The sequence below is a fragment of the Microcaecilia unicolor genome, chromosome 6, assembly GCF_901765095.1.
Source record: "Microcaecilia unicolor chromosome 6, aMicUni1.1, whole genome shotgun sequence".
In the NCBI taxonomy this organism is placed as follows: Eukaryota; Metazoa; Chordata; class Amphibia; order Gymnophiona; family Siphonopidae; genus Microcaecilia; species Microcaecilia unicolor.
In genome coordinates this window covers 75538858-75553064 of record NC_044036.1, presented here as the reverse complement: position 1 = coordinate 75553064, position 14207 = coordinate 75538858, and the positions used below count along the sequence as shown (strand labels likewise).

Below are 14207 nucleotides of genomic sequence, written 5' to 3'. Positions count from 1 at the left end.
AAAATAATTTCTTTCTTCTTCCCCTTTATAAGACCCTTTCTGTCTGCATAGTCCTTTTTTTGCAATAGTCCTTTGGCCAGCAGCCAGGGATCACAGTGTCCTGAGCTTAGACACTAGACTGTAACTAAGGGTGAGACAGAGGTGCAGCTGCACAGTGCAGAAAAATGAGTGAAATGCAACAGGTGAACTATCTGGTTTGAGGGAAGAAAGGAGAGCAGGAGAGAGGACTGAAGTGGAGGGGGGAGGGAGGGAGGGAGGGGAGGGAGGGAAAGGGGATGGGCACAAATATGCTTGCCTGTCCCTGGTGCTGACATGCCTAGTTTTGGCTCTACCTGGCCAGAAGGCCTTGCAATAACTGGGAAGGACTCTTTCTCTTCCAGGGACTGATCAGGAACTTTCAGGGAGTCTTTTACTTAGGCGAGCTAAATAGGCGCACGCTAAATGCTAAAGACGCCCATAGGAATACATGGGCGTCTTTAGCATTTAGCATGCGCCTATTTTTAGCGCGTGCTAAAAACGCCAGTGCGCCTAAGTAAAAGACCCCTTCTGTTTGCCTAGTAATTTTCATTCCCTTGTTAATGTCAGCCTTTTCCTTTGTTGCTTAAAGTTCTCCGCTCGTTCCTGGTTTGCTTTTCTCCTTGATGGCATTCTGTGTTGATTTTTCCCTTTCTCCATGTTTTAATGGATTGAATTAATACTTTACACATATCCAGCACAACTGCCCTACTAGGGAAGAATGTGTCCTATTAAGATTTTAGAGCTAGTTATCTATTAATTAACCCTTTGTGATTGCTCTAACCCATAAAGCAATTTACTGTGTACATTGATTGAACGACTATGTGACCCTTCTAACTTTAAGACATTTGGTTTCTTTCAGGTCTTATGTAATGGCCCAGGAACATGCGTTCCTGTGTGCGCTTCTGCGGTCCTTCTTGGGATTCTGGGAATAAAGAAAGTGATTATCATCTATGTGGAGAGCATCTGCCGAGTGGAAAACTTATCCCTCTCCGGACGGATTTTGTACCACTTTTCGGATTACTTCATTGTTCAGTGGCCTGTGCTGAAAGAAAAATATCCCAAGTCTGTATATCTTGGGCGGATAGTCTGAGAACAAGAATGAACGTTAGCACATCTGACACTTTCCCATGTTGTGAAGCAGCTACTGTTCAGGATTAAGAAGATATGCGGGGGAAACAAAAGAAGTACTGAGTGCAGTAAGCTCAGAGGGTAAAGTATTTCCAGGGCATAGTTTTATCACAAACACAGCCTGCACTGGCAAAGGACAACAAGAGTGGTTGGATAGCCTTCTTTACTGGGGCTGTGGTGCAGAAGAAATAAATAAAATTGAAAGGAGGTGAAAGCATTCTTTGTAAAAGGCATTGCTCTTTATATTGCAGCTCATTTCCTGTTTTTGTTATTGTGATCCTGCAGTTTTCTCCAGCTCCTTTGTGCTTGCAGCTCAGTTGTGGCCAGGACTGGGATCTGGCACCAGGACCCTTCATTTGCAACTACCTGTGGATTTTTTCCCCTATCCTCCTCTCCTCCCCCCCCCCCCCCCACCCCCAAATCAGGTGTAGTTCAGTCATTACAGCATCATTCCTTAATCAAAGTCTCTTCCACAACCCTGCAGTCATGTCCTAAACATAGTCACCAGGTGTCACTCTTGAACAATGGCCATGATTCTCCCCCCCCCCACCCCCACCACCACACACACATATTCTCGTGAATGCAGCATCCCCAGCCAACCCAGGGATCAGAAGGGCCAATTCAGGGACAGAACTGGAGAATTCTGCATAGAACTGAGTCACTGGATCATCCTGTCCCTCATTTTCCATTCTAAATTGCTTTGCATGGGATAAATCGGCCCGTCTGAACTTATTTTCATGTGGCACAAATCCTAGTGCCTATTTATAAATAAATTCAGCATGTGAATGAACTTTAACATTTCAAGCGTGGAAACTTTTGATATTATTACAAATTCTAATAAGCAAGTCCTTGTTCTGATAAAGCAGATCTTACTTCCTACGTGCAAATACTGGAGTTCCCAATGGCTTTCTTGAACATGAAGACACAGTGATACAAAGTTGGCCTATTGACAGTTTGCATTTAATAGTCTTCATCTGCTCATAGTTAGAAGCCAACCAAAAGCCATCTCAAAGAATAAGATATTGGTTTTCCTGTGACCTAATAAACCATTTTAATTCACAGTGCACCTTAAAGCACTTTCATATGGTTGGTGAACTGCCATCAGCTGGAAGCAGTGTAAGCCTGTCTCTTCTTCCTTCTTTTAGTTCAGGGGAAACGGTTCCCTGTAACATTCCACGACCTGAAACTTTCACTTGGAACCAATCTGGACAGCTGTAAATGAACTGGGTAAGACTTTGACTTCTCAAAATGCTTTAACAAGTGATAAAGTTCAATAATTGGATCAAAAAGTACTTAAAAAATCGAGTTGATATACAATTTGTTTCTGCAGCAGTGGTAAAAGTGGAAGTATCATTAATAAATGTAAAATCTGTCCATTCTACTATAATTAAGGAAAACAGTTTTGCAATTGGGAGCGTTGTTCTTTACTAAATTTCCCAGGAAATGTGTGATTAAGTATAGGTCACACAAATATGTTTTTTTTTTAATTATTCTGCTCAGCTCCCTGCTTTTGTTTCTTCTGGAGGAATTATGGATAGAGGTGATAGGATCTCTTCTCCCATACATGGGGCAGAAGATCCCACATAGTAGGAATTGTCGCACAGGACAAAGTCTCTTATGAGTGGGAATTTGGTCTTGAAAAAGACCTTTTGGAAGATAGAGCTGCTACACGTCGCATCCAGAACATCCTTTGGACCCCTGAGGCAGACACCTTTGTGCGTCAAAACATGTTGGTTCAGTCTGTAGTCAGCTACTACTCCTTTTCTACTATGCGGGGATATCCTGCATCAATTAAAATGGTCACTGAACGGTTGCTTTAACCCAATGCTTCTCTACCCTCTCCTGGAGATATGCCTAGCCAGTCAGGTTTTCAGGAATACCACTATGAATATGCATGAGAGAGAGTTACATACAATGGATCTGAGTAAACTTTATTATTAAGGGGTCCTTTTACTAAGCTGCAGGAAAAAGGGCCTTGCGCTGGTGGCAGAGGCCGTTTTTCCCATGTGCCAGGGCCCTTTTTCCTGCAGCCCGTAAACCCCCCCCTCCCAAATGGCCACACACTGAGATAACTCTTACCGCATGGCCATGCGCCAGGGAGTCCTTACTGCCACCCAGTGAGGTGGCGATAAGGGCTCCGGCGCTAACCCGTCAGTTATAGCAGTGTAGTCCAGGGAAGGAAGATTAGGAGCCCCAGCAGATGCGGCTGAAGTCACTGTATACAAGTTGTGACCTGGCTGAGATATCACAAGGACTACACAACAGTGGCGTAGCCAGACCTGAGATTTTGGGTGGGCCCAGAGCTAATATGGGTGGGCACGCACTGTCTATATAAGTATGAGTAGTGTCTCTTGGGATCCTACAAAATAATGCCTAAGAATTCACTTGATGATGGATTTCTAAGTAGTCTGCCCAACAGCTGCCCTGCATCAGTATAACCACATACATACTTAATGGAAAAATTGATATTTTTAAATATAATTACATTATCCCACAATCTCTGCACTGCAAAATGCTTTACACAAACTTGTGCAAAAACACACTCATATCTTTAAAACCATAACAGCACTAATTCCAAGGACAGGATGAGCTACAACCTTATGCTTGAAAAGGCAGAACTGTAATTACACTAGGCTCTAAAATACCAATACACTACCTCGTGAAAAAAAGCAAAACAAAAAGGGCTGCGAATACTACATGCTAGCAGAATACTGCACCTTGATCACACTTGAAAAACACATGACACAACAGACATGACATAAGGAACTAGAAATCAAAAAATATGAAGGCAAAATACTGAACTGGAAAGTTAACTCAAGAAGTCAGACTCAGCATGTAGCAATACCAGAAAAATTTAAACTTACATGCAAAATATCACAGATGCACATTTCCAAAAGATGACATATTCAAATTAATAAATTCTGAATAAAATACTTTTTTCTACCTTTGTTGTCTGATCTATTCGCTTTGGTCCCAGTGTCTTCTGTTTTACGCAGTGTCTTCTTTCCATTTGATATTTTTTCACTCACCATGTCCACCATACTCCTGTGTCCTTATGCGTCCTGTCTACCATCTGTAGCCCTGCCCCTATCCTTCCTCGAGTTTCAGTATCTGCCCTCAACGTGTTCCAAACCAGCCCTTAAACTCAGCAGTTTTCCCTCCATCCATATCCAGCATTTCTCCTCACTCCCCTCCATCCATGTGCATCTACTTCCACTGTCTTCCTCCCCTCCATCCATGTCCAGCATTTCTCCTCTCTCCCTTCCCCTCCATCCATGTGCATCTCCTTCCTTTGTCTTTCCTTACCTCCATCCTTGTCCAACATTTCTCCTCTCTTCCCTGCCCTCCACTCCATCCATGTCCAGCATTTCTCCTCTCTTCCATCCCCTCTATCCATGTGCACCTCCTTCCTGACTTCTCTCCCCTCCCTCCCTCCATCCATTCGTCCAGCAACTCTCCATTCTCCCCTGCCCTCTCCTCCAGCCATCCATCTCCCGCAAATTTCCTCTCTCCCTTTTCCGCTCCATCCATTCATGTCCAGCAATTTTCTTCTTTCCCCTGCCCTCCGCTCCATGTCCAGCAACTCTCCATTCTCCCCTGCCCTCTCCTCCATCCATCCATCTCCAGCAAATTTCCTCTCTCCCCTTTCCGCTCCATCCATTCATGTCCAGCAATTTTCTTCTTTCCCCTGCCCTCCGCTCCATGTCCAGCAACTCTCCATTCTCCCCTGCCCTCTCCTCCAGCCATCCATCTCCAGCAAATTTCCTCTCTCCCCTTTCCGCTCCATCCATTCATGTCCAGCAATTTTCTTCTTCCCCTGCCCTCCGCTCCATGTCCAGCAACTCTCCATTCTCCCCTGCCCTCTCCTCTAGCCATCCATCTCCAGCAAATTTCCTCTCTCCCCTTTACCCTCCATCCATCCCTGTTGTCCAGCAATTCTCCTCTCTCCCCTGCCCATCCTGTTTCTGTCCATCCCCTTCCCCCTTCTATCCAGCGTGTCCCCCCTCCCCCTTCACAGCATCTCCAAGCCAACTTCCGTTCCAGTCTACTCCCGAAGTCGCAGTGACGAACGGGCAGGCAGCGCTGCGGTAGTAAAAGCAACAAGTCGACTGGTTCGACTCTCCGTCCTTCACTTCCCTCCCACTGCGTCCCGCCTTCCTCTGACGTCATTTCCTTTCGGCCGGGACGCAGAGGGAGGGAAGTGAAGGACGGAGAGTCGAACCAGTCTTCTTGTTGCTTTTACTACCGCAGCGCTGCCTGCCCGTTCGTCGTTGCGACTTCGGGTAAAAGTCGCTGTTTCAGTCGTCATCGTTTGGGCGGGCCTGAGCCAAGATTGGGTGGGCCTGGGCCCACCCAGGCCCACCCGTAGCTACGCCCCTGCTACACAACCAGGACTTTGATTATACTCTTGTTGTTAATCACCTCTGCTAAAACGTCAGAGATACAACAGACCTCTGAGGCAGGCCTTTGGGCCAAAACACGGCCATGTCGGGCCGTCTTTTACCTATTCCCAATAAAGACTATTTTATATCCTCCTTGGAGTTACCTCACTGTTTTATTTGTCAGCTCACGGTCACGTGATGTTTGTTCCTCCCTTTTTGTTTGCTTTGGAATGCTATTCCACACATAAGCATTAATATTCTGTGCATTTCTCAACAGTCCAGTACTTTATTCTGTTCCAGCATACCTCCCCCTCATTCCTGTCTTTTTTTTTTTTTTTTTTGACTCATCCCCTTCAAGGAAGCCAGAAAAAAAGTTGTGTCCTGTATGCTCACAGTAAAGAGAAGAAACAGGCATGGAATCCTCATTAATGCTGACCGCTGGAGAACAGCTAACCTTTTACTCCTCCTCAGACTTTGTGTTAAAGCCTCAGGAAGCCCTGTGCTGAGCCTTTGAGTCTTCTTCACATGTCTCTGCATCTGCCTTTAATAATTTATGGGACTGAAATGTGCTGCACACTGGTGTCGGTCCGAGTCTTTGCATACATCTCATTTGTAAGTCTTGTTTTAAAATGGAGCCTATGTTTTATTACCAATTAACCATTCAAAAATTAATGCCCTTCAAAACCTTCTGGAAGTTACTGAAGACGCACCTGTTCGAAGAGACTTACAAAAAGAATCCTCCCTAATTACTTGATTCCAATCTATACCTGAACTAACTAATACTGATCCCTTCTAATCTGATTATTTTAATCATATTATCATTATTGATCATTATATCTTAACCTGCTCTTACTTTTATGTTATGTATATCATTCTATTGACCCTATTTATCTGATTTCTTACACATTAATATGTAACATTATGCCGAACCTCTTACTCGGTTAATGATGATGCCTTTGCAACATAATTAATGTAAGCCACATTGAGCCTGCAAATAGGTGGGAAAATGTGGGGTACAAATGCAGCAAATAAATAAATATGGTTAATGGACACTGATTATTCAATGTCTAATGAACAATGGGGTCCTTTTACTAAGCCACGGTAAAATGTGGCCTGCGGTAGCGTAGGTGTGGGTTTTGGGCGCGCGCAGAATTATTTTTCAGCGCACCCTGTAAAAAAGGCCTCTTTTTCCCAAAGATGGACATGCGGCAAAATCAAAATTGTCGCACATCCATTTTGGGTCTCAGACCTTACCACTAGCCATAGACCTAGCAGTAAAGAATTTGGGCAGTAATGACCTACGCGTGTCAGATGCCACTTGGCGTGCGTCTGCTACGCATGCCAGAAAATAAATATTTTTTAGACGCGCATAGCGGACGTGTGCCAAAAATGAAATTACTGCAAGAGCCACGCAGTAGTCAGGCAGTAAGTCCATTTGGCCACATGTTGGGTGCGCGTAGACGCTTATGTGGCTTAGTAAAAGGGGCCCTATGGATATGGTTTTGGACCAAACCTATGAAACCTATTACATCGGCCCCTATATTGCAATCTCTCTTTCTGTTGGCCCATAAAGCATTATGGACCCTAGTTAAACAACATAAAGTTGATTCTTCATCATTAAACTTATGCTGGTCCTGTAATAATGGTATAGATACTCTAGGACATATGTGTTTTTCCTGTCCTGACCTTCAATTATTTTGGTCGGATGTATGGGAGAGAATAAGTGCCATTCTTCATATCGGGTTTCCCCTCTCATATCAACTCATTATTTTTCGATCTGCAGGTTTAAAAAAGGCAGACCGCAATTGTAATTTCAAATTATTTGATACATTATTAGCTATAGCAATTTCTACAATTATTAATAACTGGAAAGTCGCTTTCTGCTTTTGGTGGGCCAATGTATGAGAAACTTTTAGCAGAATGCAATAACTTGATGCAACATTTTTAAAAAACACGGAACCCCGTGATTAGATTTTATCAACTTTAATAATACGGGTATAGATTGTATTCCATGCTCATTTTGTTTCCTTTTTGTATGACTTTGTATGATTGTTTATTTTATTTTTCTCTTTTAATGGTTGCACTGTTATAACAGAGATATCATAGTGTATAGAATTGTCTTTATACCATGTCTATGACTGTTTAATGTTGGTTTATTTGTTCACTTGATCATTTTATTGAAAATGCAATAAATATATTTGAACTAAAATGGAGGCCATGGTAGACCAAAAATTGCGTGCAAAATCCAAGCTACAGTGGGCTCCATGCAAAGCCAAGCACACTTTGTTGCATGAGTCCCCATGTACACAAGTGTAAAGGGTATGGGTACTCTTTACCTGAAGACTTTGCATCAGTTTTGAAGGGGCAAAATTTTCCTGTGAAATTGACCTAAGTATAAAGAAATTTACACCTGCTCTTTGAGTGGGAATTGAGCACCATTTCTGTTGCTTGCTAATACTGACCCACGGTTTCCATAGTATTACTGAAAGAGCCCTGGCACTGCACGTCTCAAATACACACAGAGGATGCTCCCCATAGGAGAAGTAGTGTCTTCAGCCAATCCCCCATAGGAAAATGTGGAAGTGCATGCTGCAAAATGTGGTTGAAAAACGAGTTTTTGTTTACTAATTTGAAAATAAAAACTGAGTATGCAGATAAAAGGAGGGGGGCGGAGTATGGATTGCAGTGGGAGAGCAGGTTTGGGGAAAATTCACTGCTATTTCTGGGATAAGCAGGCTAAAATGTTTTGAACTTTTTCAGGATCTTGCCAGGTATTTGTGACCTGGATTGGCCACTGTTGGAAACAGGATGCTGGGCTTGATGGACCTTTGGTCTGTCCCAGTATGTACTTATGGGGTGCTATTTGGAAAACTGTATTTCACTTCTTGTTCATATCTGTTTCATTTCTCTGTTGGATTTTCAATAAAAAAATTCTATTACAAAAAAAAAAAAAAGCAAAACCTGAGTGTGCAGGATCTCTGATATATTTATATTGTTCATAGTAGAGCAGGAAATGCATTTCTGTTTCTATTTCTCAGGTATTATACAATTGGCAGAGTCCTGTTTTGTGGGGTTTCCAGTTCAGGTTTTTTATTCTGTAATTGGTTGGGCTGTATCCATATTTTTCATATGTGACCAAGGTGAGGTATTTTGTGAACATGAAGTTCTGTGTAGGGATTTGTAGCCTCCAGCTTGTTCTTCTGGGCAAGTCACTTAACCCTCCATTGCCCCTGGTACAAAATAAGTACCTGAATATATGTAAACCGCTTCGAATGTAGTTGCAAAAACCTCAGAAAGGCGGTATATCAAGTCCCATTTCCCTTTCCCCTATTTTCCCAAAAAGCAGTGCATTCTAAGGACTGGTGTAATATTTGCAGTGGTGTCTTTTCATCGACTCCATGGCTAGTTGGGGGCATGGCAATGGCTGAGATGAGTACCTTAGCACTTACCCCAACCCTGAATGTGAGTATTGGCACCTTCTTTGCCAGAAATAAAGCACTGGTACTAACCACGCTTTAACCCCACACACTGGAATGCCTTTTTTTTCGGTACTTAAAATGACATTTGTAGTTGCATGGGAAATGGCCCAATGACTCCAGATACTGGGACAGCAGGATCAATTATGAGCAATTTTATTACAGACTCGACATAGATCTGTGTTTCGGCCATAGGCCTGCCTCAGGAGTCTCTGTGACGTTTATTAAAAAATGGACTGCCACAGGGAAAAAAGACGGTCTTAAAAAAGACGTTTGTAAAGCTTTGTGGCTTGGACATGCAGCAGCGTGGCACGCGGCTCTATCAGCTGAGCCAAAATGTTTTCCCTGTAGCAGTCCATTTTTTAATAAACGTCCCAGTATCTGGAGTCATTGGTCCATTTCCCGCTCCTCTTAGCACTTTATTGATCCCGTAGGATTTTGTTGTTCTACCACCTAGGTGGTTTTCTCTATGTGTAGTTGCACTACATGAATAATCTTATGCACAGATAGGATAGACATTTAAAAAAAAACAATTTGTGCTACGTCATGCAAGGTTCCACATTAGGAGTTACGGACCAAGAAAGGGATCTGGGTGTTGTAGTTGATAATACACTGAAACCTTCTGCTCAGTGTGCTGCTGCGGCTAGGAAAGCGAATAGAATGCTTGGTATTGTTAGGAAAGGTATAGAAAACAGGTGTGAGGATGTTATAATGACGTATCGTTCCATGGTGCAACCGCACCTTGAGAATTGTGTTCAGTTCTGGTCACCGCATCTCAAGCAAGATATAGTGGAATTGAAAAAGGTGCAGCGAAGGGCAACAAAAATGATAGCAGGGATGGGACGACTTCCCTATGAAGAAAGACTAAGGAGGCTAGGGCTTTTCAGCTTGGAGAAGAGATGGCTGAGGGGAGACATGATAGAGGTATATAAAATAATGAGTGGAGTGGAACAGGTGGATGTGAAGCGTCTGTTCACTCTTTCCAAAAATACTAGGACTAGGGGGCATGCAATGAAACTACAGTGTAGTAAATTTAAAACAAATTGGAGAAAATGTTTCTTCACCCAACGCGTAATTAAATTCTGGAATTCGTTGCCGGAGAACGTGGTGAAGGCGGTTAGCTTGGCAGAGTTTTAAAAGGGTTTGGACGGTTTCCTAAAGGACACATCCATTGAGCGCTACTAAATGGACTTGGGAAAAATCCACAATTTCGGGACTAACATGTACAGAATGTTTGTACATTTGGAAAGCTGCCAGGTGCCCTTGACCTGGATTGGCCGCTGTGGGAGACAGGATGCTGGGCTTGATGGGCCTTTGGTCTTTTCCCAGTATGGCATTACTTACGTACATAAATCCCTGCTGTATGCACAAAACCTCATAAGACTGGCAGCAGCAGCACTATGTCTATTTTGAGGTAGGGCTTTACTATGCAAGTAGCTGTAACCAGGTGAATCATCTGTCCGCTAATTGCCATTCTAGTTTTACCTTTAAGCCTTATCAGTAGGCTGTGGTTTCTTGTACACGAGCAGTAAGCTCACTATTTATGCAACTGACAATACAAACCTTTTAGACACACCAGGGCAAGTCCTGAAACTCTGAAGAACTCTGGAAACACGTGTAAGTCTTCTGTGCAATGCATAGGGCAGGTCAGGTTCCCTTTGTGCCTATTGTGATGTGAAATCAGCAGGATTGTTGTGTCACTGGGGGATGGTGAGCTGAGATCCCTCCAGCAAATATTTCACCATCATCTGCAGTTGCAACATAGACCTTGCCAGCAATCAGTCAAGGATACTTCGTTATTTAGAAAGCAATTAAAAACTATCAGTTTCAGCAAGCCTTCCAAGATGATTTATTTTTTTAATTTTAGTTTTCTGCAGTTCTAAATAATCACAAAGCATAACTTTATACAGAAATTTGTAACCATTAATACTCCAACAAGACAAAACAAAAAGCCTCAAGGAAACAACAAATATTTTATAATGGTAACTATAGCCCACAATCGAGGAGGGCGTTGTCAAAGAAAATCATGTAAGGCTGAAAAAGAAAGAGTAACTCTGCAATAGGATCCTATTCTGCACCATTAATATAACTATCGCGTCTTAAGAACTAGCTGATTGTCCCTCTGCAACTGAGAAGATTAAAACAAATTCAAAGATGATTTATAACTTGGTTGTAATTTCAGAATTGATTGATTTAAACAGAAGGGCCAGGATGAGGAAGATTCTATAAATGGTGCTGGAAAAAAAATCGTCACTAAGTACTACTTTATAAAGGGTGTGCCCTTATAGAATAGCGGTTAGTGACAATTCCCGGGCCTAACTTTAGGCACCAGACTTACACCTGCTGAAACCTGGTGTAAGTGCTAGTGCCTAAGGGGGTCTTGGACTAAGCCGCGATAGTGTTTTTAGCTCATGGTAGAAATCAGATGATGGTAAATGCCAACATGCCCATTATATTTCTGTGGGCGTCTTGGCATTTAATGCCAGCTGATTTCTACTGCAAGCTAAAAATGCTACCATGGCTTACCCCTAAGGTAGGCGCACTGAGGCAGTATTCTATAATCTACATGTATAACATTTTTGAACACCCCTTACATGCCCAAGGCCATGCCCCTTTTAGGAGATACATGTTAGAAGAGTTAGGCGCCATGACTTGTAGAATAGCATGCACCCTGATGTGTGTGAAGATTTGAATGAGTACCAATTAAACTTCAATAATTGGTTAGCACCCAATTATTGATAGCTCATTACTCAATTTGGGTGAGCATCTTGGGCACGCACCCAAATCTAGGCACCATATATAGAATCCAGGGGTATGTGCATATATGAGATTGTATTTTAATTTTTGTATTGAGTTTTGTTGTGTTTACATTTTGTTTGTTGCTTACATTGTTTGCAGAATTATGTTTTATCTTTATTGTGTCACCGTTTTATTGATTTGAAGTTATATTATTTTTGATTGCATATGTTGGTTGTAAGCTGTACTGATCTGTGGAAGATGCAGAATACAAGTTCCTTTAAATAAATAAAAATAACTGAAATGAAAGCTAAATCAGCATCATTGTTGCAAAAGAAAAATATGTACACAGTAGTAAAACAGGCCCGTTTCTGACACAAATTAAATGGGCGCTAGCAAGGTTTTCCTCGGAGTGTGTATGTTTGACAGAGTATGTGTGAGATTGACTGTGTGTGAGAGAGAGAGAGAGTGAATGTGCGAGTGTGTGTGTGTGACAGAGAGAGAGTGAGATTGCTGGGTGCGAGTGTGTCTCCTCTGCCCCCCCCCCCTCCAGCCACCCAGCGATTCTCCTCTCTCCCCTGCTCCCCCTCCAGCCACCCAGCGATTCTACTTTTTCCCTTGCCCCCCTCCAGCCACCCAGCGATTGTCCTATCTCCCCTGCCCCCCCTCCAGTCACCCAGCGATTCTCCTCTCTCCCCTGCCCCCCTCCAGCCACCCAGCAATTGTCCTGTCTCCCCTGCCTCCCCTCCAGCCACTCCTCCACTTTAATCGGCATATATTAAATTCCCCCCATGTGCTACAGAAAAGCACCGAGCACATCCTATCCTATATAATAAAATTCACCTCCATCGTTCTGAAGCCGAGAAACACCCCACAAAATAGCCAATTTTCACTTAGGCGCTAACCGCTAATTTTTAGTGGTGATAACCAGTTAAGTGCTACTGAAAACTAGAAAATAGCCACAAACAAGTGATATGGAGGGGAATAATCAAACATCGCTGGCGAAATAGGTCGCCGGCGATCTATTTTGGCGGCGGCGCAACAGCTGGCCGGAACCGTATTTTCAAAAAGATGGCCGGCCATCTTTTTTTTTTAATAATACAGTTCCCACGAATGGGATGCAAGCATACCAGGCTATAATCTATTTAGGAAGGATAGAGAGGGTCGTAAAGGTGGAGGAGTAGCTCTGTATGTGAGGAATGATATCACGGCGACTGAAATGACAGAGACCTGGGGAAAGGAAGAAGCTATATGGATCACCTTAAAAAGAGATGATAGAACCTCTGTCATCATGGGTGTTGTCTACAGACCCCCGACACAATTAGAGGAACTAGATAAAGATCTGATCGCAGATATTCAAAAATTAGGAGGGTTACGCAGCGCTGTACAAGTTTAAACATGGGGAAGGACAGTCCCTGCTCGAAAGAGCTTACAATCTAAAGGTTACAAACTATGTAGTCAGTGTAGGTATCATGACTGGGGAAGGTGGTTAGGTGCCAAAAGCAAGGGAGAAGAGATGGGCTTTGAGTAAGGACTTGAAAATGGGTAGGGAGGGCACATGGCGTATGGACTCGGGAAGTCTGTTCCAGGCATAAGGTGATGCGAGGCAGAAGGGGCGGAGTCTTTAAGTTCATGAAATGGGATGTAGCCTGAGGAATTTCTAAAATTACTTCTGCTCTGCCCTCTCCATGGGGCCTGTCCTGAGTTTCCTGACCTATTGCTGTGGGAGGGCCCTTCTGCTTGCCATTTCTTTGCTTCTGACACAGTAATTACCTGGGATGGCTGAGCTTTCCACACAGATGCAATCCTAAGCATTAGTGTGTCAAAAGGAGTTTCTTTGGGGTCCTCAGCAAACAATCTGAGATGTTTAGTAATCTCGGGGGATAGGATTTCCAACAAAAATTCTTTATGATGTGTCGGATGTAGAATGGAAGGTTCCGTCTGCCAAATCGGAAAGAAGTAGAGAGATCGTGGATGCTTTCCAAAGTGCGCTGCTCAGACAAATAGTGACAGACAAGGGAGGGAGTGACGCTGGATCTGGTGCTCACAAATGGGGATAGTGTGTCAAATGTCCGAGTGGGTGCACACCTGGGAAGCAGTGACCATCAAACGGTTTGGTTTGATATGACGGCTGAAGTGGAGGGCGGCCACTCTAAACTCAAAGTCCTGGATTTCAAGAGTGCTGACTTTAGTAAAATGGGGGAATACCTGAGGAAGGAGCTGATGGGCTGGGAGGACGTACGAGAAGTGGAAGGGCAGTGGTCCAGGCTGAAAGAAGTAATAAATAGGGCCACAGACCTTTATGTAAGGAGAGTAAATAAAAGCAAGAGAAAAAGGAAACCGATATGTTTCTCCAAGCAAGTGGCTGACAAAATAAAGGCTAAAGAATTAGCGATCCAGAAATATAGAAAATCTCAAGAACAGGAACACGGGGAGGAATACCGGATGAAACTGAAAGAAGCCAAGA

At 43.3% G+C, this 14207-nt stretch overlaps 1 protein-coding gene across 3 annotated transcripts in view; it reads left to right on the top strand.

Moving 5' to 3' along the window:
- The window catches only part of ALG14 (ALG14 UDP-N-acetylglucosaminyltransferase subunit), a 114487-nt gene extending 107825 nt beyond the window's left edge, over positions 1 to 6662 (top strand). For 2 of the 3 annotated variants that reach the window (XM_030207285.1, XM_030207284.1), the window contains one exon: positions 878 to 3124. In XM_030207285.1, coding sequence (XP_030063145.1) covers positions 878 to 1108 — 231 coding nt within the window. In that variant the 3' untranslated portion in view covers positions 1109 to 3124. Of the gene's footprint in view, positions 1 to 877; positions 3125 to 5886 lie in introns of those variants that run through there. The other variant, XR_003942568.1, reaches the window with a different exon arrangement.
- The last annotated feature ends 7545 nt before the right edge of the window (positions 6663 to 14207 follow it).